Here is a 20,779-nt window from a genome sequence, read left to right as displayed (position 1 = left end):
GCGGCTTGCTGCGCAGCCCCGTCCCGGCAGCCGGGGCCCCGCGAGGCGCGGTCGTGTGACCGCCGCGCTGCCGTCTCCTCCAGCGCCCCGCGGCAGGCCGGGTCGGCTGCCCCGCAGACGCGCCCGGCCGCTGCGCCCCGCGGTGCGGAAGCGCTGCGCGGGCCCCGGCTAAGGCGGGCGGGCTGGTCCGCGGACCTCTCCGGCCGGGAGGCCGCGGGCTGCGGGCGGGCACGCGGAGGCACGTCGCTGCGCGCGCCCCGCCAACCCATCCCGCGTTTTTCTGGGCTGCGGCGCTCACTCCGCCGGCGCGGGGAGCGGGGAGGAGCGCCGCAGGAGCGCCTCGTCCTGCGCCGCGCAGCCCTCGCCCCCGTTGATCGCTCCAGCGCGCAGACGGCGGCGTCCGCGCCGCGCGGGAGCGCCCCTTCCCCTTCCCCAGCCCCGCCGCGCTCCGCGCTGCCTGCGAGAGCGGCCCGCGGGCCCAGGCGCGCGGGGACGCGCTCGGCGCCTGTTCGAAGACGAAGCCCCGGCGCTGAGCGCGGCGCGCGGACGAGCAGCGCCCCCCTTGCCGCCGCCGCTGCCGCCGAGGGCAAGGGGGCCCGCCCTCCCCGCCCGGGCGAGACTTGCGCGGGCCGGAGCCCGCATCCGCGGCGGGTGAAGTGCTACCCTCGGAGGGCAGAGAGAGGCACGAGGGGCGAGAGAGGGTATCCAGGGGGCCCGACGGCCACCGAGTGCGGAAAGTCCGGTCCGCGCCCAGCCTGCGACAGTTCAGGGAAGGCCGCTCCAGAGGAAGTCAGTGGCGAAGCTCGTGTTTTGCCGGCGGGTTCAGTCCCGGGTGTCTCCGCTTAGAAAGCTGTTGGCAACGGCGTCCCCCGGCGGAGGCCTTGGAAAGCCCCTACTCCGGTACGGGCTAGAACTGGATCGGCCGATGGTCTGGCTGAGTATCAGACAGATGCATAGCGCAACGGACACAAGACAGAAACAGTGGCCACCCTTCACAGCAGCAGCGACTGGTGATCCCGCTCGCCATGCGAATTCTCGCCTGCAGCAGAAGAGAAACGCCTGGTCTCAACAGAGTCCGAAACAAACAGCATCAGCCTCGCTGAGAGGAGTCTTAAGACGTCTTTCGTCCCCCTTCCCCGACCAAAGAAAGCTGTGCGTGCGTGTGCAGGAGGTCGGAGTGCTGAACCTATTGCATGTTGAGTTACTTGCACTGCGCCTTCTAAAAAGGGGCCGCATTTCCATGCCACGAGCCAGTGGTTCTGAGTGCTCCGAGTCCGTATGGAGGAGCAGGCAGACAAACCCCAAATAGTTCCCGCTCCCCAGCCCCCGTGACAGAAGTAATTTGGGCCAGCAGAGTTCAGCCACGAGAATCCGTGGCTGATCCGCCGCATAGGGTGGGGTGTCGGAGGGCAGCATACGCGTGTGATGGAGACAGTGCGCCCCCCCCAGACTCCAGAGTGGAGCCACGGAGAAGGCGCCCACGACCTCTAGTGGCCACAGCGGGGACCGCCTGAATGTTCAGAGTTCCAGCAGAAGCGTGGACGGCATTCAGCATGATGGGCAGCGCTGGGGTGAGGGGTGCCGGCCGAGGGCCCACACCCCAGCAGGGACCCCTGGCAAGAGCCCCCTGGACTTGCTGCCCCTGCTGTTCTTCCTCGCACCCTGCTTATTCCCCTGCCTCTTGCTCTGGCCCAGCAACGGTGGTGATGGTAAGCAGCCGGTGCCCCCGTAGTCTTGCTCCCTGGCTCTCTGCCTGTCCAACAAGCCAGTGGGAGCCAGGAGGAGAAAGCGGAGCAGTGGCGGGTGGTGGCCGCGGCAGTAGCAAGGCAGGCTCACGGAGGGAGGGGCCGCTGGTGCATCTTGTGGCCAGTGCAGATGCTAGGACTGCAACAGCAGTGTGTTGACGCCCCAGATGCACTCAGATCATTGTATCCGAAGTGCTGCAATGGAATGTTTGGGGGAACAGCTGGGACAAGCCACAGCGGCCCTGTCACTGCCACTGGCAACCTACTGGGCTGGCAGGGGAGAACCATCCAGGGCGTCCAGCTCATACTGCAGGGAGAGATCAGCCATAACAGAACCATTTGCCCCGAATCCCAGCCTGCAGCCTTGCTGGCATTTGCCAGGTTGTGGTGAACTTCACAAGCTGCGCTGGAGGGGCCCTCAGCCTCCAAAGAGAGGAAGGCCCACCCCAGCTCAGAGGAAGAGCCCTGCTTTGCACGCAGGTTTAATGTCAGGGATCCCAGCCAGCAGGGCTAGGAAAGGCCACTCTCTACTGGACACCTTGGAAAGCCACTCCCAGGAGCTCATCACAGTGTAAAGCCGCTCTTTATTTATGGGACGGCCCAAGAGCTCAGTGGTGGGGCACCTGCTGTGCGTGTGGAAAGTCCCAGCTTCAACCCCGGGCCGGGGAGACCCTTCTCTGCCCCAGACCCAGGGGGCGGCTGCAGTTGGCAAACACAACACTGGGCGAGGCGGGCCTCTGGCCTGTGCAGGATGATGCAGATGCCTCTGTTCCTGAGCAACACCCAGATTGCTTGAAGGGAAAGAGCCCAGAGGAGGGTGGCGACGCCAGCCAAAGAGTGGCCCCAGAAGCAGGGCTGGCTAAGGTCTCCATTACAGCTGTTGGACACACGGATTGTTTGAGGCTGCCCCAAGACTCTCCACCCGGAGGCGCGCGGGAAGGTCCTCTGTAGCCCCATGACCTGTGGTCCCTTCTCCCAGCTTGAGCCTGGGGCCTGCCCTCTGCTCTGCCCCTCGGCTGCGGGCCGCTCCCCCGCCACTCGGGATGCAGCCGCCTCATCCCACGCCCCGCCCTGGGCTCGCTTCGTCCACCACAGTCTGCCTGCCCAAGGCTCGGGGGGCCTCCTCCAGCCCATCCAGCCAGGCACAGGAGGGGCGGCGCTCCGCTGGGTCCCCTTGGCAGGCAAAGCCATCTCGTTAATGAACCTGGACAGGCCACTGCGAGGGCTTCTGCATCCAGCGCATGGTCCGACTAGGGCCTTCGCCCCCGCAAGGTGTGGAGATGGCCACCCATCTGCATGGCCCAGAAAGGGGAGACCGATCCACAGGAGGGATCCCTGCCTGTTGTTCGTGGTGGCTGTACGCTACCCCCAGGGCCACAGGCAGGATGCCTCTCTCCGTGCCAGGGGACACAACCAGGAGGGTTCTCTTGCACTCCTGCCCAACGCGTGGGCTTCCTGTCGGGGCATCGGATGGGCCACTGTGGGAGCAGGAGGCTTGACTAGAGAGGCGAGGCTCTCCTGAGGCTCTTATTGCGAGGGCCACATTGCAGGCCGAAGGCTAGTCTCGACAGGAAATACTGCACTCCCCCCAACCTGATCCCTCGGCAGGCCCTGATCCCAACCAAAGGGTATAATCTGCTTCTGGAGCACTTCTCCAATGGGCTTTCTTGCCCGTGACGTTCTTCTGAGGCCGCCGCTCACTCAGGCTCCATCTTCTTGCTGCCTTGAACCGGGCAAGGGTTCCCAGCAGCCAATGCCTTTGGGAGGCCTGCTTAAGTCATGCACGGCTGTACACCGTCGGATGAGACCACTTGGTGGCAGAAGCAAAAGAAACACAGGAGACAAGTCGGGTAGACTCCTTGTAAGTGTATTGGTTTAAGAAAATACAGAGAATTGCACCATTGCCACACTATCAGCAAAGCAGGCCTGGGCAGACCCACCCAACAGCATCCAAAGCCAACAGCCCAATGGTTTCTCCTGAAGAACCACTTTCAGTAGTAGACCTTTGCTGGGAAGGGTGAGAGCAGTGGTGGAGTAGTGAAGGCAGAGCTCTCTGGGTCAAAGCGCCAGGACATTTTGATCAGCAGGGATGACCTGCTGGCCCTCAGATTTCCATGTCCCCTCTGAGTTGAGGGGAAATCCTCACAGGAGCTGGCAAATGCATTGTGGTGAGCTATTCCTGTTGTAATGTAAAGTACTTTGGGGTGGCTTGGTCTTGAATGGGCCATTAAGGCCTGCTAGCTTTACAAAAGACCAGCTCCTGATGGAGGTGAAAACTGCAGAACTGGTTTCTTGCCTTTGAGATAAAATGTTTCTCCCTGGTGCTGGGAAAAGAAACTCTTGAGCTGGTGGCCTTGTGTTATTTGGAGACATGCGTCCCTCTCTTTCCCTTTCTTTTGCAACTCTAGGTCTCTTCAGCCCAAGTCTGACAGGCTGACCACCACACTGCCCTTTGCCAGCTTAGCACTGCATGGCTATCCGCTGATTCGGATAAATGGGGTATTATGCTATCTGCTGCTGGTGTGTGGGCATTCACTCACACAAACATAATACATGCAGAGATTTAGACCAACACAGCCTCACACATTTTTGAGTCTCCTTGGTAGCATGGCTATAGGGAGTGTCATCACAGAATAGTAGGGTTGGAAGGGGCCTACAAGGCCATCAAGTCCAACCCCCAAAGTTTTGATGGGCACCTGCACTTCAAAACTGGCTACTATACCACTGAGTGGGAGAGAGTTGGGCTTGGGTAGCAAAACGGGGTGGATGGGGGCTGCATCGGGATTAAAGCTCTGGCAGCTACTTGCAGGGAGAAATACACCAACACCACAGATGAGAGACTGTGGCTGGCGGTAGCCAGGCACACTTTTGAAGTAGTGTTTTGATTTGAACCGCCATCCACATTAAGGCAACAGAGCAGATACAACGCAATATACACACAGGTTTGTCACGTGCAACTGAGGCACGCTGCAAGCGCTTTGCTAACAATGCTGCCCAGTGGTTCCTGAGGAAAAGTATCTGGCTGCAATCCAAGGAAGCATGCAAAGGGGGTGCGCAGGAGAGGACCCCACCCCATTCTAGCGCCACACTGGAGAGCTTACAAAATAGCTCATCATCTCAACAACAAGCAGACTTCAGTGTGGCTCACAGAGAGGGCGGGACGGCTGCGGCTGTGGTGTGCAGGGAGATCCCTGCCGGAGGGGCACACGCCTCGCACAGGCGAGGGGACCCTCCCTGGGGCACAGCGGCTGGTGTCAGAGCCGGTGCGCCGTGAGCAGGGCTCCCTCTTTCAAAGCATCTCCGGCAATGGAAAAGGAACCACCGCCCACCCGCCCACTTCCATCCAGCTCGAGAGGTCTTCCTCCCTGGAGCCGCCTTCTTCACCCTTCTCTCCAGGAGCCACTTCTCGAGTTAGGATCAAAAGACAGACAAGACTTAAAGCGCTGGGCTAGGATCCAGGGAAAGGCAGATGACCTGTCTTTACAGGAGGCAAAAGGTTTCTCTCAGAGCTTCCAGTCTTGACTGCTCAGATGTATGGGGCTCTGCAACTCACACTGGCCCAGTCTAACCGGGACCAGTCGAGGGTGTATCGTTGGTGCAGCTGGGGATACCCGAGCAAAATGTTGCCTCCCTTTCCCATGGACCCTTCCTGCACTGCCAGCTGGACATGCCCCAGACAGGGGTTCAACCCCCAAGCTGATCCTTGCGTCTTCCAAACCTTCCCTGAGGCGCCAACCGGAAATGAGCGAACCAAACCTTCCCTGAGGCGCCAACCGGAAATGAGCGAACTGAACCGCAGCCTCAGTCTGTGCTGCCATCAAGGAGGGAAGAGGAGGCAGCCATGCCCTCTGGGAGCAGCAGCAGCCGCTTTTAAACCACTGTGGGCCCAGACCCAGGGAGGAAAGCGAACCGACTGCCCTGAGGGGCCTCTGGCCATAGCGAGAGACGAGGGGCTCAAGCAATGCCCTCCAGGGCCTCCCTTGCCCCCAGGGTGCCCCCCGTGCTTCAGCAGCAGGGAAAGTTCCAGGGCACATGGGGAGAGCAAGACGCGCTACTTGCTGCCGAGGGAGGGAAGCAAACTCCTGTTCTGAATTCGCAACCAGAGCAGCCGGACGGGAGGCCAGATGCCTACAAAAACCCAAAGCTACCTGATGCGCTGGCTAGAAATTCAACTCGACAGCCCATGAAGGGTGTTGTGCGTCAGGCCAAGAAGCAGAAAACTGGTCCCAGAACTGAAGTAAAGGCACATTTCCTCAGCCATTCAGCTCACCTGCCCTTAGCCCTTAAAGACAACCAAACATTCCCCCACCAACCGCCCTGGTTGCATGAAGCACTTCAGCCAGAGGGCTCCTTGCTCCCTAGGCTCCATCTGTCCCTTGCTGCTTCTGGCTGCCACTTATCCCAAGGCACATCTTGGCTAGTTCTGACACACACACATGCCCCACTGGCTCTTTGCACCCTCAAAGTGCCACCAAGAACAATACAGTACATAAAATGTCAACCCAACAGCATTTATATTGGCTATTACAGCATTAGCAGTTGGCAGGGCTGGGAGGGGGGATGAGGACACAGCGGCCGCAACTCAAGCAAAGCACGTCAGAGACAGCGAGGGTGTCTACAGACATTGGGGGGATGGGGACTGGGCAGCTGCCAAGCCCCAGCTGCTGACTACCTTTTCTTACAAAGCGGGATAGTAAATGCTAGTCTCCAGAGTAAGGTGTTTTCCATTTTTAAGCCAAGTATTCCTCGAAGCAAAAGTCAAGAGGGGCACTGAACATCTGTGTTTTGACAGCATATAAAACATCTGTATCAGTTGATTGGGGGGGTTGGTCACTGTCTCCTAGGGGGTCATCAGCATGAATTAAAACACAACCTGGATGGCCTACCTTGGATTAAATATGGTACATTTCTTGTCTAGTATTTTAAACTGAAATGAGTTAGAAAGCAAGAATTAAAAAAAAGTATCTCCCATCCCTATTCAAAATGTAAACAAGGCTCAACTCTCTGAACTGAGAGGGTCTCTCTACGAGTCAAGCCGTTTCACCTCAGGTGTGTCTTTGCAAATGTGGGTTGATGCTGCTGTTAACCAGGAGTGCAATTCCATCTTTATCATATCCCACAGGGAGACATTAAGTGCAAAAAACACAGAGTTTGCCCCAAGGGCAACAGGGCCTGAACTCTGAGGGATGCATTTCCTTTTACAAACAGAAAGCTTTGGTATTCAAATGATATACCACACACCCCTATCTAAAGAGATCTTGAACTATAACATTTTTAATTTTCTTTTTGGCAACAATAACTCAACTTCTTTGGCTTGGTTCTTTTTTTCTTTTTCTTTTTTGTTACAGAAAAAAGATATTTTTTTCTTGAAAAAAACCCCTGAAGCATCTTTTAGCATTTGTGTGTGTGTATATATATATATATATAATAAAGTATAAATTCCTGCATAGAAAATAATTCTTTATAAATGTTTCTTTCTCCCCCCTGCGCCCATGGAGAGGAAGTCGCTTCACAGAGCAGGTGGTGAGCATGTCAGGGAGCGCCAGGAAGCTCACATGATGCTGCAGTTGTGAGGACCCTGCAGGGAGAGAAAGAGGAGGAGAAAAAGGTGTTGATTCCCATCCAAAACTTTGGATCAGAGTCAAAATGCTGAGAAGCAAGTTGTGATCCCCCTACGCAGAAAGAGGCAGACCACATGACCGAGGGGGCAGGATTAGCAAAACCAACCGGGGCCTTTTAGTTTAGAAAAGGTGAGTAAGGGGGGACATGGTAACGGATTACAAAGTTGTGCATGGTGTGGAGTGAGTGAGTAGAGAAAGCCTGTCTCCCTCTCCTTATGCTGAAAGTTAGGGCCACCTAAGAAAAGTGGTTGGCACGAGAGTCAGAACAGAGAATCCCCCTGCACCAGGGTACCAACGAGGCTCAGCCCCCACCCCACACCTACTTTTTTTTTTTTAAGTAAAGAAAAAAAGAACAGCAAGGAAAGGGCTCATGACGTGATCAATGTCCCATCTAGATTAGCCCTTAATCACTGAAAAAAGTGACAGTGGTAACTTAAAAAAAAAAAAGATGGAGCCATGTGCAGGGAATCGTCATTGCAGGAAAAGGGCTGGTCCAGCCTTGGGGCTCCTTCACACGGAGCTTTTATTCTGCAGTTGAGATGGCTCCATCACGGAAGTTTGCAGGCTCTTGACATGAAGCAGTGATCATTCAGGGCATCTCCAGCACCAAATGCCCTCTGTTCCGTTTTTAAACAGATCACAGATCATGAGCTATCAAATTGCCCCCTTCAGTTCCCTCCATGAAAAGAGGGAAAGCGGCAAGAAGAGGAGCGAGATCCATGACGGATAATGGAAGACTCAGATACAGGGAAGAGGAGGGGGGAAGGAAGCGGGTGAAAAAGGGAAGTCGTCCCCATTTTAAATGCAGGATTTTAGGCTGGCGTAGAGATGCCCTTAGTCAAACTCAGAGCAGATCCATTACAATGGTCTACTCCAAGTCTGACGAAGTCTGGATCCAACCCAGTGTCTGGGGCTTTATTTCTTATAGAAAGCCTGGCAGTTCCACCAGCTTCAAAGAGAATCAATTTGAGATTCATTACTGCTGGCATTTAATACCATCTTGTTAAGCAAGAAACTGCAATAGTCGTGACAGATGATGGAAGCACCTGAAGCAGACGTTCATACTTGGTGGAGTTGCAATAAGATCTGAGTATTTTGGGAAGGCTGGGGGAGCTCAGGTATGTTTGATTCTTCCCAAATGAGTCCGCCGCGTGGATGTTCCTGGGGTATCCGAAATACTCTGTGTGCCTCAAGCATCTTGATCTGGCATGTTATTTGCCAACCGCTGCCAAGATTTCAATCGACACGGTCCTCACCCTCCGCCACTGGACAGAGAGGCGCATGCACATGGCACAGAGCTTTAACGGGAAAATTGTCAGATTTTGTTCGTTTATGAGAAGGCAACTGACGGTGTTCGTCGTTTGGGACAAACCTGGAGGCCTTTTGTAAGCTACAGAATTCTCAGTATGGGACAGATATTTATTAACGGTTCTACGAGGGTCTTGTCGAATTTGCTACCTACCACAAGGTGTGCTGAAGGCTGCGAGCTTAGACGGCTTGCACGAAGGATTAGACAGAGTCAGGGAAGAGGTGAATCAGTAGTGGTTGGCCACAGTCGCTATGTGGAACCACCCGCTTGGAGACACTGCTGGCCCCCAATGCCACTTGCTTGCGGGGAAGGGCTGTGGCCTTCCAGGCCTACTTGCGCGCTTCCTGGAGGGGTGCTGGACTGGAGGGACCTTTGGTCTGACCCAGCAGGCTCATAAGTACCTAATACATAGCTTACACTTAGTAACCTAGGAAGCTGCCTGATACTGAGTCAGGCCCTGGCCCCATCTGGCCCAGTATTGTCGACCCAGACTGGTAGCAGCGGCTCTCCAGGGTTTCGGGTAGGAGTCTTTCCAAGCCCTGCCTGGAGATGCCGGGGATTGAACCTGGGAACTTCTGCAGGCAAAGCAGGGGCCCTACCACTGAGCTGTGGCCCCTTCCACTTGTGCAGGATCATCCTGGCTCCCACGTGTTCAGAGAACCAATTCAAAGGACCAGAGGGGGGACGAAGATCATTGCTTAAAGTACACTAAAATATCTCTGTGTGTGAAGCTGACCTGGATGCGTTCTGCCCACCATGCAAACTTTGCATGCGCAGAGAGATTTTGACGGGGGGGGGGGGGGCTGGGCTTTCAAGCTGGTTTAGTCCAGCTGTTTTCAAACTTCCCCAGTATAGGGCTTCTTTGTGCCACATCCGTGTGGCACGGAGGAGTCAAAGGCTCGGACCCAGCTCCCACAGGGTGCTGGCAAGGCAGGCCGCATCGCACCGTGGATCCGCATCGCCTGCGTGCACACCTGGCTGCACACTCAACGCTCCCCTGTGGTTGTGTATGGCAGGGGCCGATCAGGCAGGCAGGCAGGCGGGGTCTCGGGCACGCTGGCTCACCCTGGCTGACCCTCACAGGAGCCCACAGCAAGCCAGGTCCCTTTGCGCTTCAATCTGCATCGGCCCCCAGACGTAGGTGGACTCCACGTCTCATCAGCCTCGGCCAGCATGTCCAAGGCCCATGGATGATGGGGGCTGTAGTCCAGCAACATGTGGAGGGCCCGCCCCTGCGTTAGTGCCCAGGACACACGCAGCCCTGCCTCAGAAGGAGTTTGCACAGCAAGGGAGACCCGAGGCAGGCGCAGCCCTTCTCAAGGACGAGCCCCTTCTCACGGCCCTCCGAGCAGCGCTCTCCCCGGAAAGCCTGGCCCGCAGCGGAGCACTGACCTGTGGGCGGGGGCTGCCATTGCCCAGGATGTAGGACCTCGGCAGCAGGCTCTCCCCAAGGCTGCTCCCGCCGGTGCGGTAGCTGCGCGTGATGGTGAGGCTGGACGAGGAGGAGCCAGAAGACACGGTGCCGGTGGCAGCGTTGGTGCTGCCAGCCGACTTCTCCGCCGGCTGCCCGCAAGTGCCGCACAGGACAGTGCGGGAACGCAGGTTGTACTCGCCCGGGTCGCCGGAAGCACTGCAGTGGCTCTAGAGGAGAAGGCAGGCAGATCAGGAGCCGAACCAGCGGGGGGGGCCCCTGCCTTAGCCAGACCACTGGCCGGCTGAGACCAGTCCTCACTGGCTGCAGCTTCCCAGGGACTCGTGCACGGCTCCCCTTTCTACAGCCAGCTACAGGAGATCCTTGTGAGCAGATGATGCTGGGATCTCCTACGTGCAGATTAGGGGCTCCAGCACCGAGCTAGATTGGTTTACTAACACCCCATTTCGGAAGCTGATGTGGGTCCAGCTAACCCATGGTGAAGGAGTGGAGCAGACAGCAGACACAGAAGGGAGTCCCCTGGAGAGCCACCCTGAAAACAGCATCCCACTGAGCATCCGTGCCGTTCTGCCGTTCCCTCGATTAGCCACATTGACGGCAGCCCATGGAGAACTTTAGACGGACAGCAGACCCGCCCTGCCCACGCACGAAGACACAGCCCCACGAGACTCACATGGTGGTGGTGACGGTGGTGGACACCATCTTCGTCCTCCTCCTCTTCATCATCATCAACAACCACCGAGCGCACCAGCTTCCTCATGGCCACTTCCTGCGGGGAGGGAGAGGGGAAGGGGAGAAGCGGCATCACACAGGTGCGGATATTTGCTCTGCTGGCTGGGCCGGAAGGATCCGTGCAAGAGCAGCAGCCAGGCAGGGTGGGGAGAGCAAGAGAGGGAGGCAACAGGCTGCGGGCCCCGGCCTCGGGGCAGAGAAGAGCCCTGGGCAGAAGAATCACCATCCCTTAACCATCTAAAAACAAAGTGCTGTATAGCCTAAGGCCTGTGACCTAAAGCAGGGACAGGGAAACGCAGGCCTGTGGACGAGATGCAGGCAGCGGACGTCCCCGGTCCAGCCCGAGCTTATTCTGCAGGCTGTGCCCCTTCTCCCTCTGGCTCTGCGCAAGGAGGCCACGCTCGAATCTCCAGTCCCCCGTCAGACAGAAGAGCCAGGATTTCCCAAGAAGAGCCGCCTTCCTTCAGCACAGTGCAGGGAAGCCCTGCGTTTGCCTCCGACCAGAGAGAGAGGTGACATAAAGGTGCTTCAGCTTCAAACGCTGAGCGTTTAAACTTCAGCTTCATTGTAGCTGTGCTTTGCATGCCTGAGTGCTATTGCACTGGGGCTTTCTCCTGAGCAGACATGCACAGAGTCAAGCAGTGGCTTGTATCCTTGGTGGGAAAATGTCAAGATTGTTCTGAATTTCATCTGGCCCCGAATAACGGAAGAAAGCGCAGCCAGACAGGCAGGCAGCTCCACCAACTGGCTCCCTCACTCCCTTCTCCATCTCCTGCTCTGAACAGGACCCCGACATGCGCCTGGCCTCCTGGCCTTCACTGTGGGTGAGCTGTTCCGTGCTAGCCACAGCCACCCCCAAGCCTCAGCCACAGCGGCCCTTACCTCTCCAGAGGAGGTGAGGAGAGCGGTACGCAAGCTGTCCCCAGATCCCCACGAGCTTTGGTTCTTCCACACCATGTCAGTGGGAGGGTTATGGGCCACGCCAGCGCCAGAGGCCCAGATCTTAAAGGGGAAAGCGGGGGGAGAAGAGGAGAAAACCATCATGGTACATCATGCTCACACAACAGTGCTACCTCTGTCTGGGGTGTCCAGTGTGGGGCACCCAGGCTCCCTCACCCCTGATTTTTATTTTGCTTCTTACGATGTTTTATTCCCATTAACGGGGAGGCTGGCACGCTGCAAAGCGAAGGGCTGCCCTCCACGCACCGTCTTTGTCTGGGCTCAAATGAGCGGCATTGTGTTTTGGAGCTCAGACCCTGCCTCGGGCTTGGGCTCTTGGGAAGATTATTTTTCTTTTGGCCTCACCAGTTTGCCTCCTGAGAAATGAATATCTTGTGACCGGCCATGGCAGCCATTTTAGGAACTGGCAAGCCCCACCCCCATGGCAGCCATTTTGTGGGAGCACCCAGGGCGTTCTCTCAAAATTCCAAATGTGCCCCCAGACCCAAAAGGCTTGGGGACTCCTGTTAACGTATATGCACATTGCAGGAGTTCCTGGGCATCTGGCCTGTCTCTGTGCTGTGTCCATCTCACCCCACCACTTGCCCCATCCTGGGAAGATTAGCTGTCACCTCACACAAGAGCCACAGCTACTCACCGTCACCAGCTGGCCAGCCTTCAAGGTGAACTTCGGGGGGAACCTGTAGCAGATGGGGGCCTCCTCTCCATTCTGGCGCTTGATCTGCCAGTTCCCCAAAGACTGGTCCTGGGGAAAAACACGAGGAGATGTTGCAAGAGCCCCCAGCTATGCCAGTCCACAGCAGAGCTGCTGCTCATGCCCAGCGCCTATGCCATCTCCCAGGAGGAGACATAGGATAGTCGTGGGTTCCACTCGGACGCCTCTCATTTCTGTCCGCCAGGAGCCGGCTCAAGCTCCCCCACCCTCTATCTGCAAGGCCACGCAAGCAAAGGACACTCTGTGACCAGCTGGCCCTCCCTGTCATAAGTTTCAGCTCTAAAGCAGTGCCTGCAGCTTTAAAAGAGGCGGTAATTAGACCACTCCTGAAAAAGCCTAACCTGGACCCAGAGGATGTTAACAATTATAGGCCAGTGGCCAACATCCCCTACGTGGGCAAGGTGCTTGAGCGGGTGGTTGTAGGACAGCTCCAGGCATTCTTGAATGAAACGGGTTATCTAGATCCATTTCAATCGGGCTTCAGGCCTGGTTTTGGGACAGAAACTGCCTTGGTCGCCCTGTGGGATGACCTCTGCCGGGAGAGGGACAGGGGGAGTGTGACCCTGTTGATTCTCCTGGACCTCTCAGCAGCTTTCGATACCATCGACCATGGTATCCTTCTGGATAGGTTGTCTGGGTTGGGAGTTGGAGGCACTGCACTACAGTGGTTCCGCTCCTACTTGGATGGCCGATTCCAGAAGGTGGTGCTGTGGGATTATTGCTCTGTGCCATGGGGTTCCACAGGGCTCTATTCTATCCCCCATGCTGTTTAACATCTACATGAAACCGCTGGGGGAGGTTATCCGGAGGTGTGGGCTGAGGTGCCATCAATATGCGGATGACACCCAGCTCTACCTCTCTTTCTCATCAAATCCAGGTGAGGCAGTGGCTGTTCTGAACCAGGGCCTGGGCATGGTAATGGACTGGATGAGGGCCAATAAACTGAAATTCAATCCAGACAAGATGGAGGTACTGTTAGTGGGTGGTTCGTCTGCCCAGCTAGGTGATATTCAACCTGTTCTGGAGGGGGTTGCAGTCCCCCTAAAGGATCAGGTTCGTAGTTTGGGGGTGCTCTTGGATCCAGAACTGTCACTTGAGGCACAGGTGAACTCAGTGGCACGGAGCACTTTTTATCAGCTGAGGCTGGTATACCAACTACGCCCTTATCTGGACAGAGATAGCCTAGCTACAGTTATCCATGCTCTGATAACTTCTCGTCTGGATTACTGCAATGCGTTATACGTGGGGCTGCCTTTGAAAACGGTCCGGAAACTTCAGCTGGTCCAAAATAGGGCAGCAAGATTGTTAACAGGGACTGGCCTGCGAGCTCATATTACGCCAGTACTTTTCCAGCTGCACTGGCTGCCAGTCCATTTCCGGGCCCGATTCAAAGTGCTGGTGTTAACATTCAAAGCCCTTAACGGCTTGGGGCCAGGTTACCTGAAGGATTACCTGAAGTGACCAACTGCTCCACCAAGACCTCTCGGCTTCTTTCACCTTAGGGTCAGCTCAATACCGCCCCCCCGCCCACCTATGCATGGCTGTTGAGCCACAGTGACCAGGAGCGCCCCCCCTTCCCACCCCCAGAAGACCCACCTCGTTCGACTTGTTCCTGAGACGAACAAACTTCCCTTCCAGGTCGACCTCTTCCACGGCCACACGGCCGCTGGTCCGGGCATGGTGGGAGAAACTGGTGCGGCTCTCGCCGTCCTCCAGCTTCCGCTTCTTGGCAGAGCCTTGGCCAGAGGAATGGGACACCCGGGTGCGGGTGCCGCTCTTCTGGGACGAGGGGCTGGGGGAGAGGCGCAGCCTGGAAGAGGGACAGAGACCGGCACCGCCAGGTGAGGAGCAGCCTTCCGGAGAGGCATGGGGCTAGGCGGGGCTCCCCACACCTCCAGTCCTGGAGCACCACGCACCTGGCTTCTCCTCTAGCCCTGAGGTTTGCTCACCTGGCCCATGCTCCAGACTGGAGAAAATGCTGGGGTCAGGCACCCCTCCCTGGTGAAAGATTCGTTGGGCGCCTTTGCAACGCAAACCCCTCTGCTGCTTTTGTGGAATACGAGAGACGGCTCTACGCCGGCTGGCACGTCAGTGGCAGCTCCCCCTGCAGTCGGCCCCCCCACAGCACACAGGACAGGCTGCTGCTCCCAAGCGCCACTTCTGGGCACCTGATCCCAAAAAGGGGAGCGCAGATCGACTCTGGGCTCCCGAGCTGAGCCGTGGGCTTCCCTTCCCACGCTAAGTATGGCTTCTCCAGTGCAGGGGGGGGAGGGGCGACCCTCCCTCCAGGCCACGGCCCCCTCCCCTTCCTTCCAAGCCGCCCGCCCTGCCCTGTGCCCACCTCTCCTCCTCGCCCTCCAGGAGCTTGCGGTAAGCGTTGATCTCCATGTCCAGGGCAAGCTTGATGTCCAGCAGCTCCTGGTATTCGTCCAGCTGCTGCTGCATGCGGGCCCGCATCTCGGCCATCTCCCGCTCCTTGTCGGCCAGGATCCGGCGGCTGGTCTCGCGCTCCCGCGCAAGGGCATCCTCCAGGTCACGCAGCTTCGCCTCCTTGGCGGAGAGCTGGGAAGGAAACGGAACAGAGAAGGTGGTTGATGGAAAGACCAGGCCAAGGCACACTGAGGGTGGGGGGCTGGCAACCAGGGAGGGACTGGAACCCGGCTCTGTGCAGAGGCATGAGCCACCCCTGGGATGACACCACGGATGGCACCCTCTGCAGCGGCAGCCGAGACGTCCACTGAAAAGGCCAGACTCTCACAGGGTGGTCTTTCTCCTAAACGGCTGGGAAAAAGGAAGTGCTCCACTCAAATGCCTTAGAGCTAAGGGGATGGCATTTAGGTGCACTGCAGAGCACCGCACACTCATTTAGCTGGAGGCGAATAAAGGGAGCGCTCTGGGGGAAGGAATCTGACGGAGAGGCCGCTGCAGCCAGAGCCACCTGGCCCCGTGGGTTCTCCCCACCGCCCTACCTGCTTCTGCAGCTGGCTGACTTGGGCCGACAGGCCATCGATGCGGATGCGCGTCTCATGCAACTCTTCATGCGCCGCTCCTGCCATGTTGCTGTTCCTCTCCGCCGACTGCTTGGCATTTTCCAGCTGGAAAAGGGGACGCCGAAGGAATTATTTCGACTGGGCACTTGCAGAGGAGGGGGGAGGTTTTCCAATTACTGGAAAAGTCCCAAAACCTTTGCTGTGTTAATGGCCTTGGGTGCTCTGGAACAGGCAGAGCACGGACACCTTCCTTGACCTCACACAGGCTCAACATGCCCGGACCCGTCGGGCTGCATCCAGCGGTTCCTCTCCGCAAACAGGAGGAGTCCTCCCGTTTGCGGAAGAGTCTCTGGTCTGGTCTGGTCTGGTCTGGCCGGGGGGAGAGGAGGGGAGGCGATTCCCACCGATGCCCTTGCAGCTCCCCGCGCCACCTTCCAGGCTGCTCGGGAGGGTCCCCCAACCTGCTGAAGCAGATTCTGGGGAGACACATGGGAAAACTGGCAGGAATCCTCTGTCCTCCTCTTCCATGGGCAGAAGCCTCCACCGGACCAAAAGCCCTTCCAGAAACAGAAGGGCATCGCTGGATGCAAGCCTTTCCCCAGCCTTCGAACCGTTGTCCCGCTCTCCATGCCTGGCCTTATTTCCCAACAGGCTCCCACACTCTCCCTTGCTGCCCCACCAGCCTGGAAATCCCACCCAGAACTCCTGCGCCGGCCTCACTCAGCCTGGTGCCCTCCAACGCCCAGCACGTAGCCCAACCCTTCTGGAGGGCTCCAGGTCGGAGGTGCTGTTCTATGCGGTGCCACCTCTCCCCCTTCAAAGCCCACCTTGCCAGGAACGAAGCTTCAGCTTGTGGAGCTGTACTTAGAATCACAGGGTCGGAGGGGGCCTGCAAGACCACCGAGTCCGACCCCCTGCTCAGTGCAGGAAGCCCGATTCCCAGGCGGCCTCCCATCCAAGTACCGACCCGGGCTGACCCTGCTTCGCTTCCGAGAACAGACTAGCAATCATCTCATCATTCTGGCCCCTTTCCTCTCCTGGTGGCAGTTAGACTGTAAGCTACTCAGGGCGGGGACCTGGGCTGCTTCCAGCCAGAAGGCTCCTAGCGCCAAGTCAAAAGGCCTCCCGCAGCAATTTCATCTTTTCCGCCTTAATGGATTCTTTATGCAGCAAGACGGAAGGAAGAGTGGGAAAACATGGGAGGTGGCATGTGTACGGCCGGGGTGCAGGGGAAGAAACGGGCTGGCTTATGCCCACAGGGGCAGAAAGCCTGTAGAGTCACACATGTCCCTGCTTGCCCATTTGATCTGGGCAGAAGGCTGAAAGCACAACGCTTCTGCGGACACATGGACAGCAGGCAATTAACTGTGGAGGCGAGGGGGCCATTTGACTAGTTTGACATTCGCTGCATGTCGAGGCTTGTTTTCCTCAGGAAATCCAAACCAGCCACAGGCAGAAAGTGACCAGGTGGGAGGGTACAGCACTGCAGGGATTTCGTGAGCACCCAACTGGGTCCAGGAGTCCGGCAGACTCCCCCACGCCCAGCCACTCGGACCCCGCTTGCCAGTGGGGCCTCCTGTGCACACTTGCCGAGCATTGTGCAGTCCAGGAGCGCCCGCAGCCACCTGCTCCTCACCGCCACTTTTACGCAATAGCGGGCTCCATAGTTCTCCTATGTTTAATGCTGCGCACAATGGTGGCCGGACAGGGCCATCTCCACAGTGTCACAGGCGTAAAGGGGCCCTTTGCGCCTCTGATATTGTAGACAGGGCTCTGTACAGCCGCCATTCTGCACAGCATCAAACATACGGAAATTACGGAGCCCCGCTCTTGCGTAAGAGCGGCAGCTCACAGTGAGCAGCTGCAGGGGGGCAAGTGCGGGGAGGGGGGCCAGCGGTGGCGGCAGCAACTGAGTGAGCGCCCACGCTCGGTAGACACGGGCGAGTCCGTCCACCTCGAATTCACTGCAGCGTTTTAAAGCAATATTTAACCACCCTGATGACTGTTGCACAAAAAAGAGTGGCTGTGATGTTTTACATAGTACTGCACTACAGGGCAGGGCTGTTGCAAGCCATTCTCTCTCGCACACTCAGCAACACGTGCAACATGCATGTTCAAAACCTCAAAGAAACCTAGCTTCACACAAAGTAAGACCCAGACGAGGAAGAGCATGAAACCCTGTCTCCCCGTCTGTCTTTTTGAGATGGGGCTGGGAAGAGTCCTGTTCTTGTGTATTTTCTGTATTTCTAGCCTGCTCCCAGCTGAGCGTCTCACGCCAGTGAAACAGAGGGAGGTGCGAGAAGGGCCGGCCGTCGCTCCCCAGCCTCTCCCCGCCAGACGGGGGCCTCACCTTGGCGCAGTACGTCTTCTCCAGCTCGTCCTTGTACAGCTTGACTTGGGCTTCATGCTGGCTCCGCAGATCCTGCAAGGCGTCGGCCAGCTTGCTCTCAAACTCTTGCTGGCGCCCGCTGTCGATCTCCACCAGGCGGGTCTCGTGGCGGCGTTTGGTCTCGCGAAGCTCCTGCGGGTGAGGAAGGGGCAACTGGGGATTGAGCTGGGGATACTGGGCCGGGGGGGCAGCACTTGAGGATTCCCCCCCAAAATGGCACAAGGAACCTCAAAATTCCATACGCTCTTCCCCACCCGCAATATGAGGCAGGGAGCTGGAACGGACAGAGACCCCTCCACACGGCAGTTCTCAGGTAGCCCACCCACCCTGAGGCCAACTTCAAGGAGACTCGTCACATGAAACCAACAGGGCAAAGTCCTCAGGCAGAGTTTGTGTCCAACACAAACATGTCCAGAGGCTACAGCTGTTTTCAAATATTCTAGTTTCCCAGGCTAAGCATGTGCAGAGTGCATTTCCCCCCAAGGGGAGTAATGCTCTCTCCACAGACGTGTTCTAGCGTGTGCAGAGTGCCTTTTCTTTGTGAAGGGAACAATCTCCCTGCCTGCCAAGCACACCGTGGAATCTGATGCGCTATGCCTTGCCCCAGGCCAACTCCTCAGCATGACCGCCTGACTGGACAAGATGGCTGCCTGCCACTCATTCGTGTGGGAGGGGCTTGGACTCCGCATTCAGCTGGCAACCACTGGGAGACAAAACGCACCCTGCAAAATTGAGGCCTGCCACATCTATGCGCCTCTTTATCAGGGTACTGTCATGCGGTGGCAGCAGCAGCATACATGCCACAACAAAAATGCAGTCACTCCCCACATCAACACCTCAGTGCGCATGCATGCACAGTAGTATACCAACTCATGCATACTGGCCGCACCAACAGCTCTTCTTGAATGCCTCTAGCTGGGCCTGTAAAAATTGAGCTGGTCGGCCACCCGACCCAGGTGGAGCGGGAGCTGTGGCAAGATGCAACCTCACCCTCGGCCTCCGAGGGAAGCTGCAGCCCGCTGCAAGCAGGCCCCCTCTCTGCCCAAACAACCTGCGGCCCCGCAAGGCAGAGACTGCCAATCCCACAGAACAGGAAGGCGGCGAGAGCAGGGGAGGCACATCTGCGCTGCTCTGCAAGCCGCTCACTCACCTCGCTGTAGATATTCTTCTGGAACTCCAGCTCTTCCTTCAGGGTCTGCAGCCTGTTCTCCGCATCCACCCGCCGCAACATTTCATCCTGAAGCTGCTTCTTGACCTCAGCCAAGGCAGCTTCCAGCTGGGGAGGGGTGTGGTGGGAGGAGGTGGGGAGAGAACAGGAGACACGTGTCGCAGTGAGGGGAGGAAGGTGGCTTGCGGCTCCAGCCCAGATTGCACAGGAAGCATTTGGGAACACAAGAGGCTCATTTCCCCACTAGGCCAGATTCTGGAAACCAGCCTTGCAGCGTGCAGAGTCTGGGTCCCAGCAACAGATCAGAGTGCCTTAGCCCAATCAGACACGGGTCCATCTAGCTCAGGATCGTCTACTGACAGCAGCTTTCCAAGGGGCTGTGGTTCAATCCTCAGCATCTCCAGGCAGGCTAGGAAAGAATCTTGCCTGAAACCCTGGAGGGGAGCCTGGCTGCCTGCCAGTGTCGGCAATACTGGGCTAGTTGGACCAAGGGTTTGACTCAGTAGAAGGCGGCTTCCGCTGTTCTTAGTCCGCAGGAGAATGCACGTGGCACAGTCCTTCCCAGGCCTTTCAGACTGCAGGGGCCAAAAGCTACCTTTCTAGCCTTCTCCCTTGGTTGCTAGTTTTCTGCATGTTTCTGTTTTTCACCTATGGGGGGCACTGAAGCACACCATCCCCCCCCCGTGGGCTGAAGTAGTTCAGTCCGCCAAAGGACTGTACCACGTGCACTCCCTCCCCGTTCGAAGTTTGCTGATGGTGAGTTTTGCTGCCACCTGGTGGCCCCACAGGTTTCTCAGGGGAAAGTCGTCAATCTCTAGCTGCCACTGAAACATTATTCTCTGAAGCAAATTTAGGGGTTCCTCCAGCACAAAAAAGTGGGTGGTGGAAATTGAGAGATTGGTACGTTTATGTAGCCAAGAGACAGATACCCCACACAACCATTCCCTGACCTGTCCTATCTTAACGTTAGGGACAATTATGGACTGAGACCATCATAGAGATGTTTAATATTACAATTAATAATGTGGAGAAAGTAGATAATTTTTTTCTACCTCTCTCAGAATGGTTGAACTCGGTCGGGGTCACCCAACAGAGCTGATTCGCAGAAGAGTCTGCAAGACTCACAACTGACCCCCCCCCGCCCATATTTATTTATTTATTCGCAATATTTTATATCATTCCATATCTAGAACAGATTTCAGAGCAGTGAACACAAGAAATAAAACAACAAAAGAATAAAAAGATTAGAACACCTTATTAAAACTATACTTGTTTAAGACACTTGTTTTAACAAGTGCTTAACAAATTATACTTGTTTAAAAATTCAGAGCAGAGGTGGTCTATCAGCAGCTATTAACCATGATGGAGCCTCCATGATCAGAAGCAGTGCACCTCAGGGAGCCAGATGCTCAGCACAATCAACAGGCAAGGATGTTCACCTTCAGACCTTGCATGCATGTGCTTAGAGCTGCCCAGCTGGCTGCTGTTGGGAACAGAATACTGGGCCACATGGACCTTTGATCCAGCACGGTTCTGCCACATCCCTTTGGACCATATCGAGAAGGGCCACTTCACGGGTGATTTTTCCCCCAGTGTAGAAATTAAAGCTCCCTGCACCCCTTATAAGAAGGGAAGGGAAGCAGATCTGGTGTGGACCTCAGGTCCACATATATTAAGGCTAAACAGAACCTCCTGGCTATATTACATGAACTAGTCAA

At 56.8% G+C, this 20,779-nt stretch overlaps 1 protein-coding gene across 1 annotated transcript in view; it reads right to left on the bottom strand.

Annotated features, from left to right (window-relative positions):
* Window positions 1-3,594: 3,594 nt before the first annotated feature.
* Window positions 3,595-20,779, bottom strand: part of LMNA (lamin A/C) — a 49,098-nt gene continuing 31,913 nt past the window's right edge. Inside the window, exons 3-12 of the mRNA XM_084823926.1 lie at window positions 19,044-19,169; window positions 17,855-18,025; window positions 15,484-15,609; window positions 14,856-15,076; window positions 14,111-14,324; window positions 12,437-12,544; window positions 11,722-11,841; window positions 10,781-10,876; window positions 10,068-10,316; window positions 3,595-7,323 (exon numbers count right to left, since the gene is read on the bottom strand). Of these exons, the coding sequence (XP_084680052.1) occupies window positions 7,297-7,323; window positions 10,068-10,316; window positions 10,781-10,876; window positions 11,722-11,841; window positions 12,437-12,544; window positions 14,111-14,324; window positions 14,856-15,076; window positions 15,484-15,609; window positions 17,855-18,025; window positions 19,044-19,169 (1,458 nt within the window). The 3' untranslated portion in view covers window positions 3,595-7,296. The remainder of the gene's footprint in view (window positions 7,324-10,067; window positions 10,317-10,780; window positions 10,877-11,721; window positions 11,842-12,436; window positions 12,545-14,110; window positions 14,325-14,855; window positions 15,077-15,483; window positions 15,610-17,854; window positions 18,026-19,043; window positions 19,170-20,779) is intronic.

The sequence above is a fragment of the Heloderma suspectum genome, chromosome 17 (genome assembly GCF_057233095.1).
Source record: "Heloderma suspectum isolate Gila_16-S chromosome 17, 16-S_ref, whole genome shotgun sequence".
In the NCBI taxonomy this organism is placed as follows: Eukaryota; Metazoa; Chordata; class Lepidosauria; order Squamata; family Helodermatidae; genus Heloderma; species Heloderma suspectum.
The sequence above is the reverse complement of the archived record's forward strand: the minus strand, read 5'-3'. Positions and strand labels throughout refer to the sequence as shown.